The sequence below is a fragment of the Elephantulus edwardii genome, unplaced genomic scaffold, assembly GCF_000299155.1.
Source record: "Elephantulus edwardii isolate Elephantulus edwardi_28Jun2011 unplaced genomic scaffold, EleEdw1.0 scaffold00004, whole genome shotgun sequence".
In the NCBI taxonomy this organism is placed as follows: Eukaryota; Metazoa; Chordata; class Mammalia; order Macroscelidea; family Macroscelididae; genus Elephantulus; species Elephantulus edwardii.
The window spans coordinates 36,684,645-36,704,723 of NW_006399754.1; the positions used below are offsets into that span (position 1 = coordinate 36,684,645).

Here is a 20,079-nt window from a genome sequence, read left to right on the forward strand (position 1 = left end):
GATGATGGCGCTGGGAGAGACAGGGTTCAGAGCTGTTCTTCAGGTCACTATGAGTTGCAGTTGAATGAATAGCACCTAACAACAACAATAACTTCAGTTACTATTATCAGTCTGTTTCTATCTTACTGGTGCCCAGGGTAGAGCTGGACAAATGTTCTTACTAGGAACCAAGTAATTCTTCACTCAGGGTAGAATAGCGATCCTGTGAACAACAGATCTAACCCTGTCAGGTCCTACCTTTTCATCTCTGACATACTTGAGCTCACTGCTGTCCATGTGCATCAGTCCCTCCCACTGGGGGTCTTCCTGTCTTTGATGACCTTCTACTTTCCCCAGGATGATGTAACTTTCCATAGAGTAATAATGTTTCCTAACAACTTGTCCAAGAACGTGAGATGAAGCTTTGCCCTCCTTGCCTCCAACGAGCACTCTGGTTGCACTGTCTCTGAGACATGCCTGTTTGTTCTTTTGGCCATCTGTGGGATGTTCAGTTCTCTTCTTCAACACCACAGCTCATGGGCATGGATTCTTCTCCTGTCCCACTTTTCCTGAGTCACTTCAACTCTCAGGTGCATAGTAGGTGATTGGAAACACTGTGGCCTGAATCTCATTTAGAAAGTTAGAAATGAAAATAGTGGTTTAGTGCAAGATGGAGTTTTAAATTTAGGGCTGAAGTCACTCAGTTTAGTTGTGTGGGGTTCCCATCCCTTTTCCAAAATTCACATCTACAGGCATATGACTTGTCTCCAGGTGTATAAACGGATGATGTGACAAAGCTCAAGTTCTCTTGATCCTGCACTCTTCTCATCTCATGACTGCTGGTTTTTGGGACATCAGCCTGACCTGCAAAATTTGGATTCATCACCCCCCATAACCCCGTAAGGCCGTGGATGGCTCAAGCCTGTTCCATGGATTTAGGCTTACCACCCCCACAGTTGCGTAAGCCGTTCCATTGAAGTAAATCTGTTTTCATATTCACATACGTACTTTACATACACATCTTACTCCTTCTCACATACTTTAGGCACGATGTCAGGAGCAGGGTCAGTCCTTGGCAAAGGACATCGTGCTGGGAAAGGTGGAGGGTCAGAGGAGGAGAGGAAGGCCCTCAGAAGGTGGACGGACAGTGACTAACAACGGGCTCACGCATGTCCGAGATGAGACGGTGAGGATGGTATAGGACGGGCAGGTTCACAGGGCGGCTGAGTCACAGTCCAGATGACACTGACCAACAACCCCAGTCTAACAAGTTTGCATCTGTAAACAAGCAAGATTAAGAGGACAATCCTTGTTCTTGACAGAAGGCAAAGCAGTGATGGGAATCACAAAATCCCCTGGAATAAAACTCCCCCCCTTCAATACAGGACATTTAATAAAATTTTGCCTTTTAAAGTTTGTCAGTAGTTTTCTCAACAGTTTCATGTCAGAGGCTTTTTCCTTCTGATCATCTGTGTGTGACTATTCTCATAGTCTTACGTCACGGCCTTGTAAGACGGTAGCAAGGGCAACTGAAGATGTGTTAAATATATCGCACAGTTAAATCATGGAGGGGGAAGTGCTTTGCAGAGGCACATAAAAAGGCTTACATGAAATGTGCAACCGATTTTTTAATGTGTTTGAGTGGAACAATTTATCTTTTATGATTTCTAAGGCCAACAGGATGACATTCACAGTGCTCAAAGATAGATCTAAATTAACAGTAGGTGGCAATCCCAAGAGTGTTGTAGCAAGCATTTTGTGAAAGTGACAAACTAATTCTAACATTTATATGGAAAGACAAAGAAGAAAGACTGCAGAGGTGAGAATGAATAAGATGGAAAAGAGGACTCAGTGATCAAATATCAAACCTATTGTAAATCAGATGACGTATTGCACTGGGAAAATCAGCTGCCAAAGACCTCTTTATCGTTTTAACAAAAGCCCAGAGATCCAATTTGAGGACAAAGGTGCCTGCTCAAGTAATTTTATTGCCAACCACTGCATATGAATATGCAAAAGGTGTGCAGTGAATAAGAAATACCAAAAAATTGATCCATTTGAATTATAATGTCGACAGAGTGGTCCCTGGACGTCCACAAGACATCTGCTGTCTTGAAGGACGGCCAGAAAGGTCCGGATTTTATGGTGCAGGAGGTGAAGGTGGTAACTTAGCTGTTAGGGCCTTTCACCAGCTAGTTTCCCTCAGATTTACATAAGGCATATGAATATACAAAGCCACCAAGCCAGCCCTGTCCCTGCGCTGATTCTGACTAGTGGTCGTCCTGTAGGGTCACAGCAGCACTAACTGACCACAGGGTTTCCAAGGCTGTGCGCTTTCCTATCGATGCTGATGAGTTCACATGACCACCTTCTAGACTGCCCGAGCCACCACGCCACCAGGACACCTCACAGATGCCCAGCAAAGAGCTAGCCTCATATGGAAAAAGAAACACCTGCAATCGATTGCTATTATTCTGTTCTTATTACAGTGCATCTCAGAAGAGTCTGGAGCTAAGGAAAGGGAAAAGGAGTTTCTGGAGCTTTTTAAAAAACAACGAAATCTTTGAAGCTATTTTAGGTACCTGCCAACTGAAAAGAGAAAGCTCCATCTGCACATATTTTAGCGTGGAAAACACAGTTTATCGTAAATGTTTAACGGGTTTCAGTTGAATGCATGATGATTGGCTGGAGGCAAGGTACGACTCTCAACTACCCGACTTCACTCTCGGGGGATCAGAACCAAATTTTCCAGTTTACTTAATAGTTTTTGGAATATCTCAGCGAACAGGAACAAAGAAACCCACGACACAGGCGCCCCTGGGCGGGCGCTGCCTTCGCGGCCGCTAACTTGGCCCTCCTGAGCCCCCGTCCACCCCGCGCAGCGCGGCGCGCGCCGTGGTGACGTCAGGGCCGGCGACGCGGGAATCCGCCGGTCGGCTTCCGGCCTGGCGGGCGTCATGGTGACGTCAGAGACGGCGACGCGGGAATCCGCGAGTCGGCTTCCGGGCGGGCGGCGCGCGCGGGCATTTCGAGCGCGGCAGCGGCAGGATGACCCTCTGGGTGGACAAGTACAGGCCGTGCTCGCTGTCGCGCCTGGACTTCCACCGCGAGCAGGCGGCGCAGCTGCGGAACCTGGTGAGCGGCGGGCCGGGCGGCGCGGGAGGACGCGGGTCCGAGGGCCGTGCGGGGAGGACGCGGGGCTTCTGCTGGCCGCTGGGCCGTCGCGCCGGAGCCTCTGTCCAGCGGCACTTTGGGGCGGCGTCCCGCTCGCAGGCTTGCGGACATGCATAGAAGTCTCGTGTCCTGGGCTGTTGTTGGCCGGTGCTGTCCAGGGCGCGACCCATAGCGAGCCCTTGAACAGCAGATCTGACCCTTCCTGTCCCATGTCACCCTCGCAAGCTGCGGTGGGCACTGACCCTCCACCGGTCGGCGGTCTTCCTCTCCTTCGCCGCCCCTCCACCCTCCCAAGCATGACCCCTTCCGAAGAGTAGTCTCCTAGCGACACCGCTCACGTATGCAAGACCGAGCTTCTACGTTTTGGTCCCGTGAGCTGGTCAGAACCCCACAGCCCGTGCGGCTTCGCGAGCTGGTTCTCTCTTATGTGTTCAGTGCATGTGTTCGAAGGAGAGACAGACAGACAGACACGCACACACACACACACACAGTCAGGGTACTTCAGCAATAGTTATTTGCGAGCCTTCCCTCCAGCAGGATCTTAGGAGTTTGTGAGGTCTTGTCATTGCCCTGGAGTCTTGGCCCGAGTGACCCCGCGTGCAGGGAATGAACCGCTGTCTGCTCAAGCCTCTGGCTGCAATCCCTGTGACACTTCATCTCCTGAGCGTCTTCCAGGCCGGATGCTTCCCCCAGCTGCTTCCCTTCTCAGAACAAGTCCAGAGCATGCGTTCCGAGCCCCGATCGCTGCAGGTTTGTGCTGTGAGCAGACCTCTGGCCTGACACTGTGGTTTCACCCCAGCACCTGGAATGGCACTGATGTCTGAACACCTGTGGACAGCACACATCTGTCCTGGAGGAGGTGCGGCCAGGGGCTTCTTAGAGGCAAGGGTGGTGAAGCCCCTGCTTTTGGACATGCTGTCAGCAGGGACCAGTTCTTGGAAGAAGACAAAGTGGAGAGTCAGAGAAAGGGCCCTCAACATGATGGAACTGCTCAGTGAATTTAATGTCAGGCTTGAGCTTATCCACGAGGGGGAGGATGATGTGGACGAAGAAAGTTAGATCTGTTCACTGGGTCTGTAGTTGACAGTATCTCACGTCAGCAGGTCCCTGTTGGCAGCACCTCCTAAGTGATAATCTGGTCACCATTTCCAGCCTCATCACGGGGCACAGACGGAGACAGGGATGGTCAGCATGTGTGTGTGTGGGAGGCATCATGCCCGTCCTGCTCTGGACTCCACACAGGGCACAGACCTAGCCTGGGATGCCCAGCATGTGTGCGCGTGCGGGCATGCGTGTGTGTGTGTGTGTGTGTGTGTGGTGTGTCTCGCCCGTCCCTGCTCTGGACTCAGGGTGTGCAAGTGGACGCCCCTTTTTTTGCGCTGTGCTCTGACAGCTTTCACTTGTTGGCCGTTCCAGGAGGACTTCAGCTGCCTGGTTAGGATACACCCTCCTTTCCAGTCACCCCTCCCCAAGCTGACCCCAACAGAAGAGATGACCAACTTCCCTGCCCCCAATGGGGTTACGGAGGCTTCTGCCCCCCGCCCCTCCCACCAGTCCCTGCAGTGCTCCAGAGACCCAGCCTCCTGCTGGCTCCTCTCAAGGCCCTGTTGACTGAGGGGAACCACCCTCTAGTCTCCACAGCTGTCATCTTGTACAAGAGCAGCCCTCCTCCTCGTTCTGCTAGGCTACTAGAAAGGTCGAACCAATGATCTTTTTTTTTGCATCCAAAATGCTTTAACCATCATACCACCAGAGCTTTCCTTGCTTGACAGTGCCTGCCCTCCGACCATTGTGTTTGGTTAAAGGGACGGTAAGGAGATACTGCATCTCTGTTTATAATCGGGATGGGCTACAGTACAGAGATGGATGGACACTGACTGTGGCAATGGGGCAAGTGTGTCAGAGACGATAAGGCTGGCTCGGCGTAGGACGGGCTTCAGAGCTGTTGTTCACAGGGTCACTGTGAGACGTGGTTGACTCCATGGCACCTAACAACAGAGATGTTATGAACAATGTGAATATATTTCCCAGAATACGTTCCAAAATAACTAAATGCCCATGTAGTTAAAAATATTTTCTAAATGCAATCACGTCTTAGTTTTATATTTGGAGGTAAATGTTCATTAAGAAGAAAACAAGTACCTGTATTTTCAGCAGTTATTAAACTGTTAGATCATTGCCCTTCTTTCTCCTGAGAAGCTGCTCATGGACTTGAACCTCGGGCCTTTGGCTTGACAGCACAACACCTTACCAGGAGGCCACCAGTGCTGCCTCATTCACAGTTTATTACCACATGCACTGTTCATGTGGAGTTGGAATGCATGGGTTTTTAGAGACACTAAACCTATACTTGGACCAAGAGGCAGTCGTCAGAACAGAGCAAGGAGATACTACATGGTTCAAAATCAAGAAAGGAGTCCGTCAGGAGACACTGGGCTGTACGAGGAGGAATGTGGCATCAGGATTGGTGGAAGAGTCATCAACAGCCTGCATCACGCAGATGACACAACCCTGCTCGCTGAAACTGAGGAGGACTTGAAGCGCTTGCTGCAGAAGGTCAAGGACTGCAGTCTTCAATATGCATTGAAGCTCAACATCAAGAAAACAAAGATTCTCACCACTGGGCCAATTGGCAGCATCAGTATGGATGGTGAAGACACTGAGATAGTTAACAGTTTTAGTTTACTCAGTTCCATAGTCAACACTCTTGATAACAGCAGCCAGGAAATTAGGAGACAAATTGTATTGGGAAAGTCAGCTGTGAGGGACCTCTCAAGAGTACTGAAGAGCAACGACGTCAGGCTGGAGCCTGATCCGGGCTATAGTCTTCCCAATTACGTGCTATGCATCGGAGAGTTGGACAGTGAATAGGGATGATAGAGAATTGATGCCTTTGAGCTGTGGTGCTGGAGAAGAGTGTTGAATATACCATGGACTGCTAGGAGAACAAACAAGTTTGTCCTGGAGAGGGTGAAGCCGGAGTGCTTCTTGGAGTCAAGGATTCTGAAGCTTCGTCTGACATACTTTGGGCATGGTGCAAGGAGGGACTGGTCCTTGGAGAGGGACGTCATGTTTGGGAGAGTGAAGGGACGGTGCAGGAGAGGAAGACCCTCGATGAGATGGATCAATTCTGTGATTGGGGTGGTAGGAATGAGTGTGTCGGAGACGGCGAGGTTGGCACAGGATAGAGCAGGGTGTAGGGCTCTTGTACACAGGGTTGCTATGAGTCACAGCGACTTGATGGCACATATCAACAAAGACAACAAAGCACAGGGGATGGGGGCGAGAGCCCCTCCTTCGCTTGCACAGCAGCTGGTGGATTTGAACTTCACGCCTTTGACTTGGCAGCACAACTCATTACCACTAAGCTACCAGCAAAATGTTAAAAGTGTGTCCATATGTATGTGCTTTATAGAGAAAGGCGTATCTGATACGAACCTCTGTGCATGTGTGTATAGGTGGGGAGCCCCAGTGCGGTCTGTCATGAGGGGTGTGGCCGTTCAAAAGCCTGGTCTTGCTGCTGTTTTGAATCCACAGACAATTCTCTGAGAAGATGGGCAGTCAGTCGTAAGTGGGATTTATATGCTCAGACACCCACCAGAGGGACACCTGTGAATTTTTACATTATAGACACACACACACACACACACACACACACGGTTTCTATTGTTGTTATTGTGTGCTGTTGAGTTGGAACCAACCCAGAGTAGACCCTTGAGAAGGTTTTCAGAGACAGTTAATTTCACTGAAGGAGGTTGCCCATTCTTCTCCTTAGAGCATCTGGTGGATTTGGACAGTGTACCTTGGGGATTGCAATGTGTGCAGGTGCATGGGAATGTGCACGCACAGAGAGGATTTCTAGTAGATAAGCAAAATAGTATTTAAAAGCAGTTTAGTTCTACCTGAGAAGCGAAAAATGAAGGTGTCTTGATGGTTCCGTAGTTAAATGCTCACTTGGGAGCCAGGAAGTTGGAGGTTTGAACCTGCCCAGTGCTCTGTCCGGGGGTGTCCTCTGGGCTCTTCTGAGCTGGAATCGATTGTCACAACATTGGAAAGTATTTTGGTTTTTCCTTCCCAGGTGCAATGTGGCGACTTCCCTCACCTCTTAGTTTATGGACCGTCAGGTGCTGGGAAAAAGACCAGGATCATGTGTATTCTGCGTGAGCTCTATGGTGCTGGCGTGGAGAAGTTGAGAATTGAGCATCAGACCATCACGGTAAGCATTTCACCTTAAAGTTCTCCAAATATTTGTAGCCGTTTTCCAGCACTGACTGGGCCACCTGCCCACCCTGGCCCAGCACTGCCCGCTGCCTGATGTCAGTAAGGCTCCCAGGGAAGCACAGATCTCACCGGAGTGACCACCAGGAGCCCTGGGGGTGCGCAGCCGAGAGCATGGCTGCTTGTGGGAGGTCAGTGGTTCAAATCCAGCAGCTGCTCACAGGAGAGAGATGAGAGTGTGCTTCTGTAAAGGCTTCTGTTAAGTGTTATGGGGCGAGAACTGGCTCAGCTCACCCTGCAGCATGTTTTCACAGGCTGTGAAGATCACCCATCTTTTCCCCGTAGATCAAGCAGCTGGACTTGAACTGTGTGCCTTTGGGTTGGCAGCACGACAACTTGCTCATTAGACCCCTCTTGGACACGCTCTGGGGCAGCTGTGCACTGTGCTCAGCGTCACCCTGAGTCGGGGTCCGTGGGAAGGTGGAGGGCGCCGAGGCTGGAGCAGAGCTCTGCTGTGCGTCACCCCGAGCTGCCTCGGCGCTGCTTCCAGCCACGGCGCCCTCCGTCCAGGCTCCCAGCTGGGGCTGTGCAGGAGGACAGTGCCTGTCTGTCTTTCGAGCAGACGTTGGGGGATTTGAACCTCAGGCCTTTTGCCCTCCATCCCCTGGGCTGTGCATGGTTGAAGGGGGTCCCAGTGAAAGGCAGGCTTCGAGGAAGATGGTAGCTGTGGGGTGAACACCCTGGAAGGATGGGGGGCCTGGCTGGCCCAGGTGCGGGCTGAGTGCAGGGCTAGGCTTTTCCCATGTGACGGGTCCTGACTCACCTACCACTGTGGTTGCCGTATGTGCTGTTGATTCGGACCCAACGCCACGCTGGCCCCCAGCAGTTCTGCTCTGTGCTGCACGAGTTTATGAGTCAGGACTGGCCAGGGAATATGTGTGTGTGTGTAGATGTGTAAACAGTTCACTGTCATCGGGTTGATACAAGCACACTACACACTGCTTCTGGTGTGTGACCGCAGAGAAGGCTGGGTCGTGGTGTACTCAGATTGTGTGCAGTGGGAGCTGGGGGTGGTTGGGGTTCCCAGGATAACGGAAAACGTCAGGGAAGACGGGGTGCTGACACGGCCTAATTCATGTGAAATTGTAGGTTTATCTGCACACTAAGTAAGTGATATTAGTGAGATGAAAGCATCAGTGATTGTCCAAGCTGGTGGCTTTATAGTGAGTGTGAACTGTTTGTATAATAAAAGAAGAACCCACGAGAGCCCCCCCAGGCAGCGCGGTTTATACACACTGTGCACCGCACTTCTGGGACCAGCCTCCGGGGAAGCTGACGGGGCCTCGCTCCTGTGAGGCGCCTTTCCACGAGCAGCTGCCCCAGCACGCTCCTTAGACTAGAGGGGGAAATCGTGAGTGAATAACGCTTGAAAAGACTTAGTGGTTTCCTTTTTATTTAGACACCCTCGAAAAAGAAAATCGAAATCAGCACCATTGCAAGTAATTACCACCTCGAAGTTAATCCCAGGTAAGTTGCTCCCATGTAGAAATGGGCATGTTAAGAAGAAGGTTTTAGACTAAAAAGAATCCCACAACAGCAAAAAAGAAGGGTGGAAAATCCTTTCTTGAAACAAAATCAGGAGATGGGAGCCCATCTAGTGAGACCGCAGGGCTGCTGCGCTGGAGATGCGAGGGAGGGGTGAGCCTGTGCATTTTTAGGCCTTTTCCTCTTACCCTGAAGTAGTAACACCACCCATCTGCTGAGTCCTGTAGTGGCGAGCAGGGTCCCTTGCTGTGTGGTATGTTTTTATTTAACTCTTGTGACTTGAGTCATAGTTGAAGAGCACGTGTGAATCCGTTCAGCCCCAGACGTGTCTTGTTGTGACATCAGTGACAGTTCCACGTCATGCCCATGTCCTTCCTCCTCCTGCCATCTCCCTGAGGTTCAGGTTCCTGTCCGTCTTGCCAGCCTCTTGTCGTTACACCCTCCCCCCGCCCCCAATTCTGTCCTGGCACATAGAGAACTGAGAAGTGGAGCGTGTGTCAGAAGTTAGGGACGTCTCAGGGGAGCATTTCCCAGTGGAGCTGGGCTCCCAGCTTTCTCAGCCTCTCCTTTGTGTCTGCTGCTTCTCTGGGGGGAGGTACAGTAGTCTACCAGCCCACGCCCAAGGAGCCCTGGTGGCACAGTGCTTCAGCACATTGCGCGGTAGTCGCCCAGTCGGGCAGTGTGGCTGTGGCCGGTCCTGACACACCAGCGCTCACCCTCCTTACAGCACTCCATGGCTGTCCTTAGAGCGGCGGGACTGACTCTGCCTTCAAACACTTGCAAATGCCACAAGTGTGTGGGAAGAGACTAGGCATCTTCTGTCCTTGGAAGAGCCGGGGGGCTCAGACCCGCCCTCGGGTTGACAGGGCACCTCTTGCCCTTCTCTAGTGAGAACGGAGCGGCTAGTGTGTTGCGTGTTGGCAGTCAACTTGTAACGGAGCCCTGCGCCCGGTGGTGTTTTTAATCCATCTAAACTCTCCGCTTTAAAGTTTCTTGACTGCAGCACACGCCCTGTTGCCGTCTCTGATGGCGGCCGGGAGGACAGTGGAACTGCCCTGGGGGTTCCCAGGCTGCCCCTTTACAGAGGTGGATCGCAGCTCTTTCTTGGAGTGGTGGGTTCCCCCGCCAGCCTTGTGCTTCGCAGCCACACACTGAACCAGCACAGCTCGGACTCCGTGAATGTGATTGTTGCGCGGCTGAGTCAGAACCGCCCACGGCAGATCCTTCAGAGGCAGCGGGGAGGAGACTGCACCTCCTCCTGGAGCAGCTGGTGGATTCGAACCCCTGCCTCTGGGCAGTGCAGCTTCTTACCACCGGGCCACCAGAGCGCTCGCTCTTCCTTTTTTCCAGAGGTCCCTCGTGAATATGACTAAGCGTTAATGAAGGTTCGCCTTCACTGTCCGTGAGGGTAACTGGTGAGGGCTGAGGACGCAGCACCCAGGGTGACAGCTGCAGCGCTGATGTGTGTTTGTGTCGCACAGCGATGCTGGGAACAGCGACCGGGTGGTGATCCAGGAGATGCTCAAGACCGTGGCGCAGTCCCAGCAGCTGGAGACCGGCTCGCAGCGGGATTTCAAAGGTGTGTCTGAGAGGGCCGGAAGCGGGGCAGGTGCCCAGCAGGATGTGTCCACCCCTGCGCCGTGCCACGTCCTGAGGGACATGGTGGTGGGTGCTAGGGAACCATGAGGCAGAGTGTGTGCTGATGGGGTTCATAGGGAGCCCCAGAACAGACGCTTCTAGCAGAGCCGCACTGGGTTTCCGAGGAAGCAGATCTTCACCAGAGGAGACAGCGTCGTGCTTCCCCCGGGAGCTGCTGGTGGCCTCGAGCCAGCAGAGCTTGAGCTGTCAGCTGACACAGTGCATCGCACCACCAGGGTCCGCTGTACATAGCCAAGTGGAGTGGAATTTGAGGGGACAGTGAAGGCTGTCTGTCTGTGCTTCAGTTTGATCTTTGAGAACAGAGTGCACGATTGTGACCTGACTGTTCTTCCGATGGACATAGAGAACTGGTGGTGCAGCGGTTAACCTCTTGTCTGCTAACCAGAAGGTCAGTGGTTCAGTGTCACCAGCTCCAGAGGGAGGAGTGGAGAAGCCAGTTGGCTCCTCAGAAGCGTCAGAGCAGCTCAGTGCTGCAGTGTTGGAGCCGACCGCCCGTCTTTTCCCTGAGGAGCCGCGGGCGGGTTGGGGTGGTGGGGCAGCTCCTGACCAGCCAGGCCGCCGAGCTCCGTGGGCCCGTGATGCCCACAGCCCTGGACGCTTCTCCGTCCCCCGGGGTCAGTGTGAGTGACTGGTAGTGCTCCTAATGCCTGGTTTGTGGACATGTTGAAGCGCGCTCAGTCAGCCTCACCGTACAGCTAACCTTGATTCGCCTTGTCCGGCGGAGTGGTCCTGGCCCCGCTGTGCTCAGTCTGCAGGCTCGGGTGGGGAGGTTGGGAGGGGCAGTGAGGACAGGGGGTGCTAACGTGAGAGCTTGTCCCAACACAGTGGTGCTGCTGACCGAGGTGGACAAGCTCACCAAGGACGCGCAGCACGCCCTGCGCCGGACCATGGAGAAGTACATGTCCACCTGCCGGCTCATCCTTTGCTGTAACTCCACCTCCAAGGTCATCGCGCCCATCCGCAGTCGCTGCCTGGCTGTCCGCGTGCCTGCACCGAGCACTGAGGACGTGAGTCGGCTGGGAGGCTTCTCTGGACGCGCAGTGGGCCTGTCGGGGACGGAGGCGGCCCTGGGATGTGTGGACCAGCATGTGGTCGGTGGTCACTCTCTGAAGTGTCAGGCCTCAGTGGAGCGGAGTAGGGCTGCCCTGTGGTTTCCTTGTGCTGTTGCCCTCACAGGCGCAGGTGACCACTCAGAGCGACCGTGCATGGAGCAGACTGGGATGCCTTGTGGCCCCTCGTGCTGCCGGTCTCACGGGAACAGGTGACCAGGTTCTGCTCCCATGGCCTCTCCTCGGGGGGCCAAGTGGCCAGGCTTGACGTTCACAGGGGAGTGCTTGACCGTTTGTGCCACCCAGAAACTCCCAGACTCTGCCTGCATCACATGGACGCGCTGCACCCGAGACTGCGACTCCCTGGAGGGTGGGCACCTTCACACACACAAAACACACACTGTACACACAGCCTGGGGACTCCCAGACGGGTGGGCACACACACACACACACACACACACACACACACACACACCCACCCCGGGGATTCCCAGATGGGTGGGCGCCTTCACACACATACACCATACACACAGCCTGGGGCCTCCCACACAGATACCTTCAAGTCCCCACACACAGTGGACACAGCTTGGATTCCCAGACGAGTACCTTCACATCATACACACATGCTCCGGGGCTCCCAGACAGGCACACGGACAGTACACACAACCCTGGGACGGCAAGTGTGCATTTACACACACACTCTCACTCTCCCCTTTACTCCCTCCCCCCTCCCGTCCATACAACCCCAGGACTCCCAGATGTGTACTTAAACACGCAGTCTCTCTGGCCGCGCATGAGACGTGCTCTTTTTAAGCCCTCGTTGGCCTCACCTGGCTTGTTGGGTGCCATGACTCAGCTCCTGCTGACTCAGCGGAACCCCACTGCCCTCCCCCAGGCCGTCCTCGCGGTCCCTCTCGCTGAGGGTCCACGGTGCTGCCTAGTTCAGGACCAGGGTGCGGTGTCTTCTCTCAGCCCGTTTCGGTGGGTGGAGGAGTGGTTTCTGGGCCTGGGTGGCAGGCGGTTGCTTTGGGCTCCTAGCCTGAATTGAAGGCAGTGTAGCACCGCGGAGGAAAGGCCCGCTGCTCTTTCTGTAGAGGTTACATCCTTGAGGGGTGTCCTGTGCTGTCAGGAGAGGCGGGACGAGTCAGGAGTGTGTGGACGGAGGGGTTGTGAGGGAGGCGACCGGGGCACCCGGGCCTGAGGGGAGGGACCACACAGCGTATTTCTTCTTTGTTTTAGCCGCCAGTAAAAATCCGTGTAGTAGGAAAACCACCTGGTTCCCATGTCCCTCCACCGACCACGCTAACAGAGCACGGGAGGGCCTGGCAGGAGCGGAGCTCAGAGCCAAGCCTCGCCAGGTCCCCGAGGGACTGTCCCTCAGTCCCCCTTTGAACCTGTAACAAAACTCCGCCTTCACACACAGCTGACAGGCCTGTGTGTGACCAGTACCGCCAGCAGCTGTCTGCTCCACGTGTGGGCAGCAGGGCAGCGTTTCCCAGGAGGGTGCCCTGAGGGCAGGGAGGGCAGAGCAGAGATGAATCCTGGGACGGCGAGCAGAGGGTGGACGTTCTGTGGGTGCTCTGAATAGTGCTGGCAGAGGCAACGTGGCAGGAGCAGCTTGTCTGCCTCGTCACGAAGGGAGCAGCGGGAGCAGGCCGGTCCTGCGGTTCCGGCGGTAAAGCCCTGCGCGTGGTAGTGACACGGGTCCTGGCGGTGGAGACACAGGGACAGTCTCACTCCGGTGCTGCCGTTTCCCCTGCAGATTTGCCAGGTGTTGTCGACCGTGTGCAAGAAGGAGGGCCTGACGCTGCCCGCCCCGCTGGCCCAGCGGCTGGCCGAGAAGTCCGGCCGGAACCTGCGGAGGGCCCTCCTCATGTGTGAGGCCTGCCGCGTGCAGCAGTGAGTGGGGGCGGGCGGGGGGTGCAGGGCGGACCACAGGAGTGTGGGGGGGGCTATAGGGCCATGGGGAGGTGGGATGGTCTAGGGGGTGTGGGGCTGCCCACAGGAGTGGGGGTGGTGGTGGGGTGGTCCATGGGGTGCGAGGCGGTCCAGGGAGCACAGGGCGGTCCAGGGGTATGGGACGCCCTAGACGTCTGTGAGGCAGTCCAGGGTATGCAAGGCTGACCACAAGGCGGAAGGGATGTGGGGTGTTCCGTGGGGGGTGGGGAAGGCTGGGGGTGTTGGGTGGCCCACGGGCGCTGCTCCTGCAGCTTGGCACCGCTCTGTCACGCAGGTACCCGTTCACCGCAGACCAGGAGATCCCCGAGGCGGACTGGGAGGTGTACCTGAGGGAGACTGCCCACGCCATCGTCAGCCAGCAGAGTCCTCCGAGGTAACGGCCGCCCGGGCCCGTGGTGCTGCGGCCAGCGGTGCGGACGCCGCCTCCCTGCACTGTCTGCGCCTCTCCTCACGGCTGCTGCGTGCTTTTCCTTAGCACAGGCTCTTACTGCTCCGCTTACAGAGGTCACCTACGTTGTTTCTCACACTGGATCTTCCCGTTCCCCTCACCCGCCCGTCCCTCCCCCACCAAGTTGCTGTGATTAGCCCCCTGCCCACCCTCACCCCTGTGCCCCCCCCAGGATCCTCCTGCCCGTTGGTACTAGTTGTCTTTCTGTCTCTACAGTAATGGTCTTACACAGTATTTGTCACGCCCACTGTTGCAGCCGCCGTCCTAGCCTCCCCCTGAGGGGCTGACCCTCGCCTTCGTGACCGTCTGTTTCCCCAGTGATTATGTCCTCCTTTAGGGACTGGCTCCTCTGGGGGCACACCCCCTCCTCGCCTCTCAGGAGCACCCCGGCTTTGTTGTTAGGGATTAGTTGGACCCTGAACCCACATGGTGAGCGTCTGTCTCTAAGGTCGGGTTTGCTTCCTTTGAGCAGTTCTGAGGCTCGGGCCGCCCACGTGTGAGCTCGGGGTGTGTGATGCTGCCTCCAGGTCAGGGCAGCGTTTACGTGAGATCAGTGAGCTGGGAGGGCGTCGCCGGCCTTGCAGGGCTCGGCTGGTCGTTTAGATGTGTTGAGCTTTCTGGTTTGTCTCCTTTTGGACTTGAAGCGGCGTTCAGGTAAGGTCATCGGCCCATCACTTCTGGGTCACGGCTGCCTGTGAGCAGCCTGTCCGTCTGTGTTGAGTGTCCTGTCGTGACGGTCCAGTCACTGGACCACCGTGGAGATGTGTGCCCCCTGGGGTACTGCCCAGGGACCCAGGCCCGTGCAGCGCGGCACGCGACGTGAGTGGGCTGGTTTCCTGGTGCACGTGGAAGCGTATTGATGCCGCACTGGATGTGATGTGAACAGTACTAGAAGCAGTGAGAGTGGCCAGGACGGAACCCAGAGGCACAGAATGCACGTGTGCTGGTGGGAAATGGGCCAGTGGACTTGCAGGGGCTCCGAGTACAGTGGCCGCTCTGCACGAGGCTGGGCACTGTGCTTCTGTTAGGGCTTCCAGCCTCTGAAAACGGGGTGCTGGGAGGCAGATCCTGTCGACGGTGGAGGAGCAGGGGGTTTGGGGTCACGTGAGTCGAGGCCGCCGGCCCCTCATCAAGGTGGACTCTCGTCTGCCGGTTTTTCGAGGACGGCAGTTGGTGGTGTGAGCACGGTGCTGCTTTCCCGGAGTTGAGGTGCAGGTGTTCCCACAGGACAGTTTCCAGGGGAATTTTGCAGTCTCGGGTGATGTCCACGCCCCCGCCTGTACTCCCCACAGCATTTGTCGGCTCACCAGTGAACCCAGGCAGGAGAGGTGCTGCTTCCCGCTCAGGTGGGCTCCTGACCGTGGGCATGACCCGCTGTGCTGTGGCCAGAGGACCCAGCGCTTCTCCCAGCCGCCGACTGCTGCAGGCTGAGGAGAGGCCAGGCCAGGCCGCGGCGTCAGCACCTGTCCAGAAGTTTGCTTGCTCAGTCTGGGCAGTCTTCATGTCCTAGTTCCAGTAACCGCCAGCATTCAGTGCTTGTTCTGCACGGGAAGCATTATCGTGCGCATTACCCTTTGGGTGTTTGGAGATACGGAATCCTGTCCAGGAGCACTCCGTCGTGGCATGAGGGCATGGTCGCAGGACCCCAGGCTTCTCTGCTGGAAGCGTTTGCAAACGGAATCACGTGAAGAGTGGCCCGCAGTCCAGGAGCTCATCACTCAGCTGCTGACTAAATTAGTGGCATTGGAACGCACCAACGCTCCCCAGGAGGGAAGCGGGGTGCTCTGTGAAGCTCAGAACCAGACCCATGCCGTGGACTGGATGCTGAGGCGTGACGACCTCCCTCCATTCCTGGGATCTGCAGACCGGATGCTGAGGCGTGATGGCCTTGACCTGCTTCCACACTGTAGATCCGGACCGGACAAGGCCAGTGGATTTGACCTGGCGGCTCTGAGCTCCTAGAACCTGCTGGACCTGCGGGAGGCAGTGCGTTAGAATCGAGTGGGTTTAAGGACGCCCACTAGGAAGGCAGTGCACAGGAAATCAGGATTTATTTTTGGTTAGGAGATGCAGTGATGTAAATGAATCCACGTCGGTGCTGACACGCGCAGGCTGCTCTCAGCGTCTGTCACGTCACACTTGTGTAGGACACGGGTCCTACGTCAACTGTTCAGCACGCAGAGTTGGGAGATCACTCCCACCAAGTCGTTTGTTTCTAGTGCTGATGTTTTCATGTGAAAAGCCTTAAACCTGTTGCCGTCGAGTCTGGACTGACCGTTAGCCGACCCTCCGGTGGGTCTCGACTGCTGTGACCCCTGGTTTAGCAGCCCGACCTGTCCTTAAACACCTCTCAGGATAAAGTCTTGTGCCATGAGTCACCTCATGCCTGGGCTCTTGAAGCCTCGGCTCCTGTGTAATCCTTTGATGGTGGTGGTCAGGGGCTCTCGAGCCCGTCACAGCTCGTGGTGACCCGGTGAACACCAGCTCTGAACCTGGCACCGTCCTCTCCCCTCTGACACTGGAGCCACTGCTCTGGCCTCAGTGCCCACTCCACCTTGTCCACTATCTCCCTCTTTCTCTGACCTGCCACTTTTCTCAGCATGACACCTTTTTCTAGGGACTGGGACCTCCTGACATCATGCCTGAGGCATTGGTGACAGTGTCTCACCGTCCTCGCCTTGAAGCAGCACCCTCGTGGCCCTCTAAGACAGAGTGATTGTCCTGGCCGCCCATGGGATGGTCAGTGCTCTTCCCCAGCCCGTCCGCTCCAAGGCCTCAGTTCTTCACTCTTCCTTACCCATTGTCCGACTTCCAGAAATGCAGGAAGCAGCGGAAATTACCGTGGCTTCTGTCGGGTGCACTTTGATGGGTTTCACCATCTTGGACATAAACACTGTCTTTAAAAACGGTCTACAGGTTTTCATCTAAGAAAACGAGCTGGAATTAGTCAAAACTCCTAAATGTGTGTCCCGTGTTCATAAACTACGGGCCGACCTCACTTAACCATCGCTCCCCGATGCTGTGGTGGTGGCGGGGGAGGCCGGGTGGCCATGCGTCCAGCGTCTGTGAGCACTCTTCTCCCAGCAGGGTGGGCTCATGTCCTGTTTCTGTTCCGCATTAGTAATTCCCAGGATATTTCAAACTTTCTCACACTTCATAGACTTTAGCAGAGGTCGACGTGGCTTTGATACCACTGGGAAGTCAGGTCTTTGAAGTGTCTCACCGTCTCACAGCACTTGCTTCAGTGTGTGCGCGTGTGTGAGCAAAGCAGGGGTGCCCTGAGGTGGGTGGGAGCAAAGTGGGGGTGCCCTGAGGTGCGCCAGGGAAAATGCTCCTTGTTGGTGGTTCATGATCAGGGAAACGGTGCTGAGGGCCTGGGGAGCCCCACGCTAGGTCTTACCACGTCTCCTCTGTTTGTTCCCATCAGGCTGCTGGAGGTCCGAGGACGGCTCTATGAACTGCTAACTCACTGTATCCCTCCCGAGATAATAATGAAGGTAATGAGTTCCAGGCCTGCTGTACTCCTCCCGAGATAGTAACAAAAGTCGTGGGTTCCAGACTTGGACACTGGGCGCGAGGGCACGTGCTGCCTCAGGTTGTGACCTCCTTGTTTCCAGCTCTGTTCTCCAGCAAGTGCTTAGGGAGCCTCTGCCGCGGGCTTAGGGTAGTGCAGGAGAGGACAGGCGAGGGCTGACCAGTAGGGTGAGGGCTGTGCCCTTGTGGCAGAGGGAGAACTGTCATCACGTGGGCTTGAGGAGTGACCACATGGGGGTGAAGACAGTGACCATGTGGGGGTGAGGACTGTGACCGTGCAGCATGAGGGCTGTGACCACGTGGGGCCGAGAGTGACCACATGGGGGTGAGGATGGTGACCGTGCAGGGTGAGGGCTGTGACCACGTGGGGCCGAGAGTGAGATGGGAAGCACGCAGCAGTGTGTAGGTTTAGGGCATGGCAGGTGCCTTTCAGGACGTGCCAGGCGGTGAGGGCGGGCACTGCAGGGCTGTGCGGGTGTGGACCGGGCACCAGCCATGTCTGTGCTGAGGTTCAGACGACCTGAGGGGCAGCAATAGGAAGAATGAAGCCCCCACAGGCCCTGTTGTTTGTTCAGCGCTGTGGGGAGCAGTTTCCTCTGTCCTCACCCCACGGCACACACACCTTTCTTGTAGGACCTTTGCCCTGGTCAGAGGCGAGGCAGTGCCAGGCTGGGGGACTCGTGGGAAGATCAGATGGAAGGGGGAGGCCTGGCCTGCCTGCTTCAGGTGTGTCCCGAGATGCACTGCGGGATGGCCACATTGTTAGGGAACTCACAGATCGTGGTTTTTTATTAAAACCGAAACGTACGTGGTACTGAGGATACAAACGATTGTGTACAAGGAAATAAAGTTCTAGAATTCCCGCGTGACAACCACACCTCACCCCTGCCGTCAGCTCCCCGCAGGGCAGACCGGCTGCCCCGTGTGTTCATTTCAGCAAGGCCAGCTGCTTTGAACAGACAGTTAAGGCTGCTAATGAGAAGGTTAGAGGTTCAAGTCCAACCAGTCACCTGGAAGACAGGCCTGGTGGTGTCCTGAGAAAGCTGCTTTTGAAGCCCTGTGGAGCTGTCAGTCATGCGCGCCGGGGTGTGTCACAGAAGCTCCGCAGACGTCATGCAGCCAGGGGCAGAGTTTCCCCAGAGCCTGGAGGTGTGTGGCCGTGATTTCCCGGCCCCGTGGGCGGAGGATACATCCCATCGTATCCCGCCAACGAGGATTCCCTGTTAGAGGAGGCTGATATTGGCTCAAGATTACTACACACAGCACCGCAGTCTGCCTCTAACAAGGATCCCAGAGGGGAGAGCGGTTGGGACCGCCAGCCACTCCGAGGTAGAAGATGTGCGGGTCAGCTCCCCAGTCCCTGGGCCCCTGCGGGCCGTGGCCTCTATGTCTGCAGGTGCGGTCAGTTGTTAGAATTGAGCTGATGCGCTCTCTGAAGCAGCTTGTGTTCGTGTCCGCACACCTTTGCATTTGGTGGAGTTTTGTAAAGAGAGAAGGTGAAATATTTAGAATACAGTGGTGAGCAAGCACTGTTTTTCACGTTCCAGAAGAGCAGTGAGGCTGTTTACTTTTAGTTGGAGATGACTGAGTTGGTGACGGCATTGAGGGTTTAGAAGATGCTGACGGACCCGGGTGACAGCGTTGGGGAACTTGTGCACGTCCAATAAGGCACAGGAACCATCCTGAGATTATGAGCTTGTCCGCTCCGCTCGAGTCCCGTCACGCATGCATTCACGCGTGGTGGTCCAGCCCTGCTTTCAGCACAGTCTCCTCAGCCATCTTGGTGGGCCTTTTCAGTCCTGGGAATGCTTTCCTCGCCGAGGTTACCTTAGAACTGTGCGCCCCCGGTCGGTCTTGGCAGCGGGACCTTGTTGGTAACCCGGGGCCCCTGCCCGTTAGGGAGACTGCCTGTGGGACACAGAGCCCTCAAGCCTTGGACGCTCTGTCTCCGCAGGGCCTGCTCTCGGAGCTGCTGCACAACTGTGACGGACAGCTCAAGGCCGAGGTGGCCCAGGCAGCGGCCTCCTACGAGCACCGGCTGCAGCTGGGCAGCAAGGCTGTCTACCACCTGGAGGCCTTCGTGGCCAAGTTCATGGCGCTTTACAAGAAGTTCATGGAGGACGGGCTGGAAGGCATGATGTTCTGACGGCCACCGCACAGTGTCCTGCTGGGACTGGGTCTGCACATGCGTGGTGCTCGTGGGATAGACGTGGGTCCAATAAAGCAGTCTCACTTGGCCCGTCGTGTGTGTGTGTGTGTGTGAGAGAGAGAGAGAGAGATTGATTCTCCCGAGAACTCTTCCCGTAACTCTCCAGGCTCAGCAAACCCTGCTGTGTTTCCAGGGAGCTCTGGTGACACAGTGGGATAAGCACTCGGCTGCAAACGGAAAGGACGGTGGTTTGAAGCCATCAGCTGCTGTGTGGGAGAGAGCCAAGGCCGCCTGCTTCTGTCAAGATGGTCACTTCCGATGCCCTGTGGGCGGTCTGTCCACCAGCATTGACTCTGACAGTGAAG

At 55.7% G+C, this 20,079-nt stretch overlaps 1 protein-coding gene across 1 annotated transcript; it reads left to right on the forward strand.

Moving 5' to 3' along the window:
- Nucleotides 1–3,027: 3,027 nt before the first annotated feature.
- RFC3 (replication factor C (activator 1) 3, 38kDa) lies at nucleotides 3,028–19,711 on the forward strand. The gene is made up of 9 exons (XM_006879586.1): nucleotides 3,028–3,114; nucleotides 7,232–7,369; nucleotides 8,831–8,898; nucleotides 10,398–10,495; nucleotides 11,401–11,582; nucleotides 13,387–13,523; nucleotides 13,858–13,956; nucleotides 17,459–17,528; nucleotides 19,520–19,711. The coding sequence occupies exons 1-9, from the start codon at nucleotides 3,028–3,030 to the stop codon at nucleotides 19,709–19,711; spliced, it is 1,071 nt and encodes a 356-aa protein (XP_006879648.1).
- The last annotated feature ends 368 nt before the right edge of the window (nucleotides 19,712–20,079 follow it).

Coding starts and splice junctions, on each gene's coding strand:
- RFC3 (XM_006879586.1), top strand. CDS start 3,028: ATGACCCTCTGGGTGGACAAGTACAGGCCGTGCTCGCTGTCGCGCCTG. Junction 7,370..8,830: donor TTGAGCATCAGACCATCACG/GTAAGCATTTCA, acceptor CTTTTTATTTAG/ACACCCTCGAAAAAGAAAAT. Junction 13,524..13,857: donor GAGGCCTGCCGCGTGCAGCA/GTGAGTGGGGGC, acceptor TCTGTCACGCAG/GTACCCGTTCACCGCAGACC.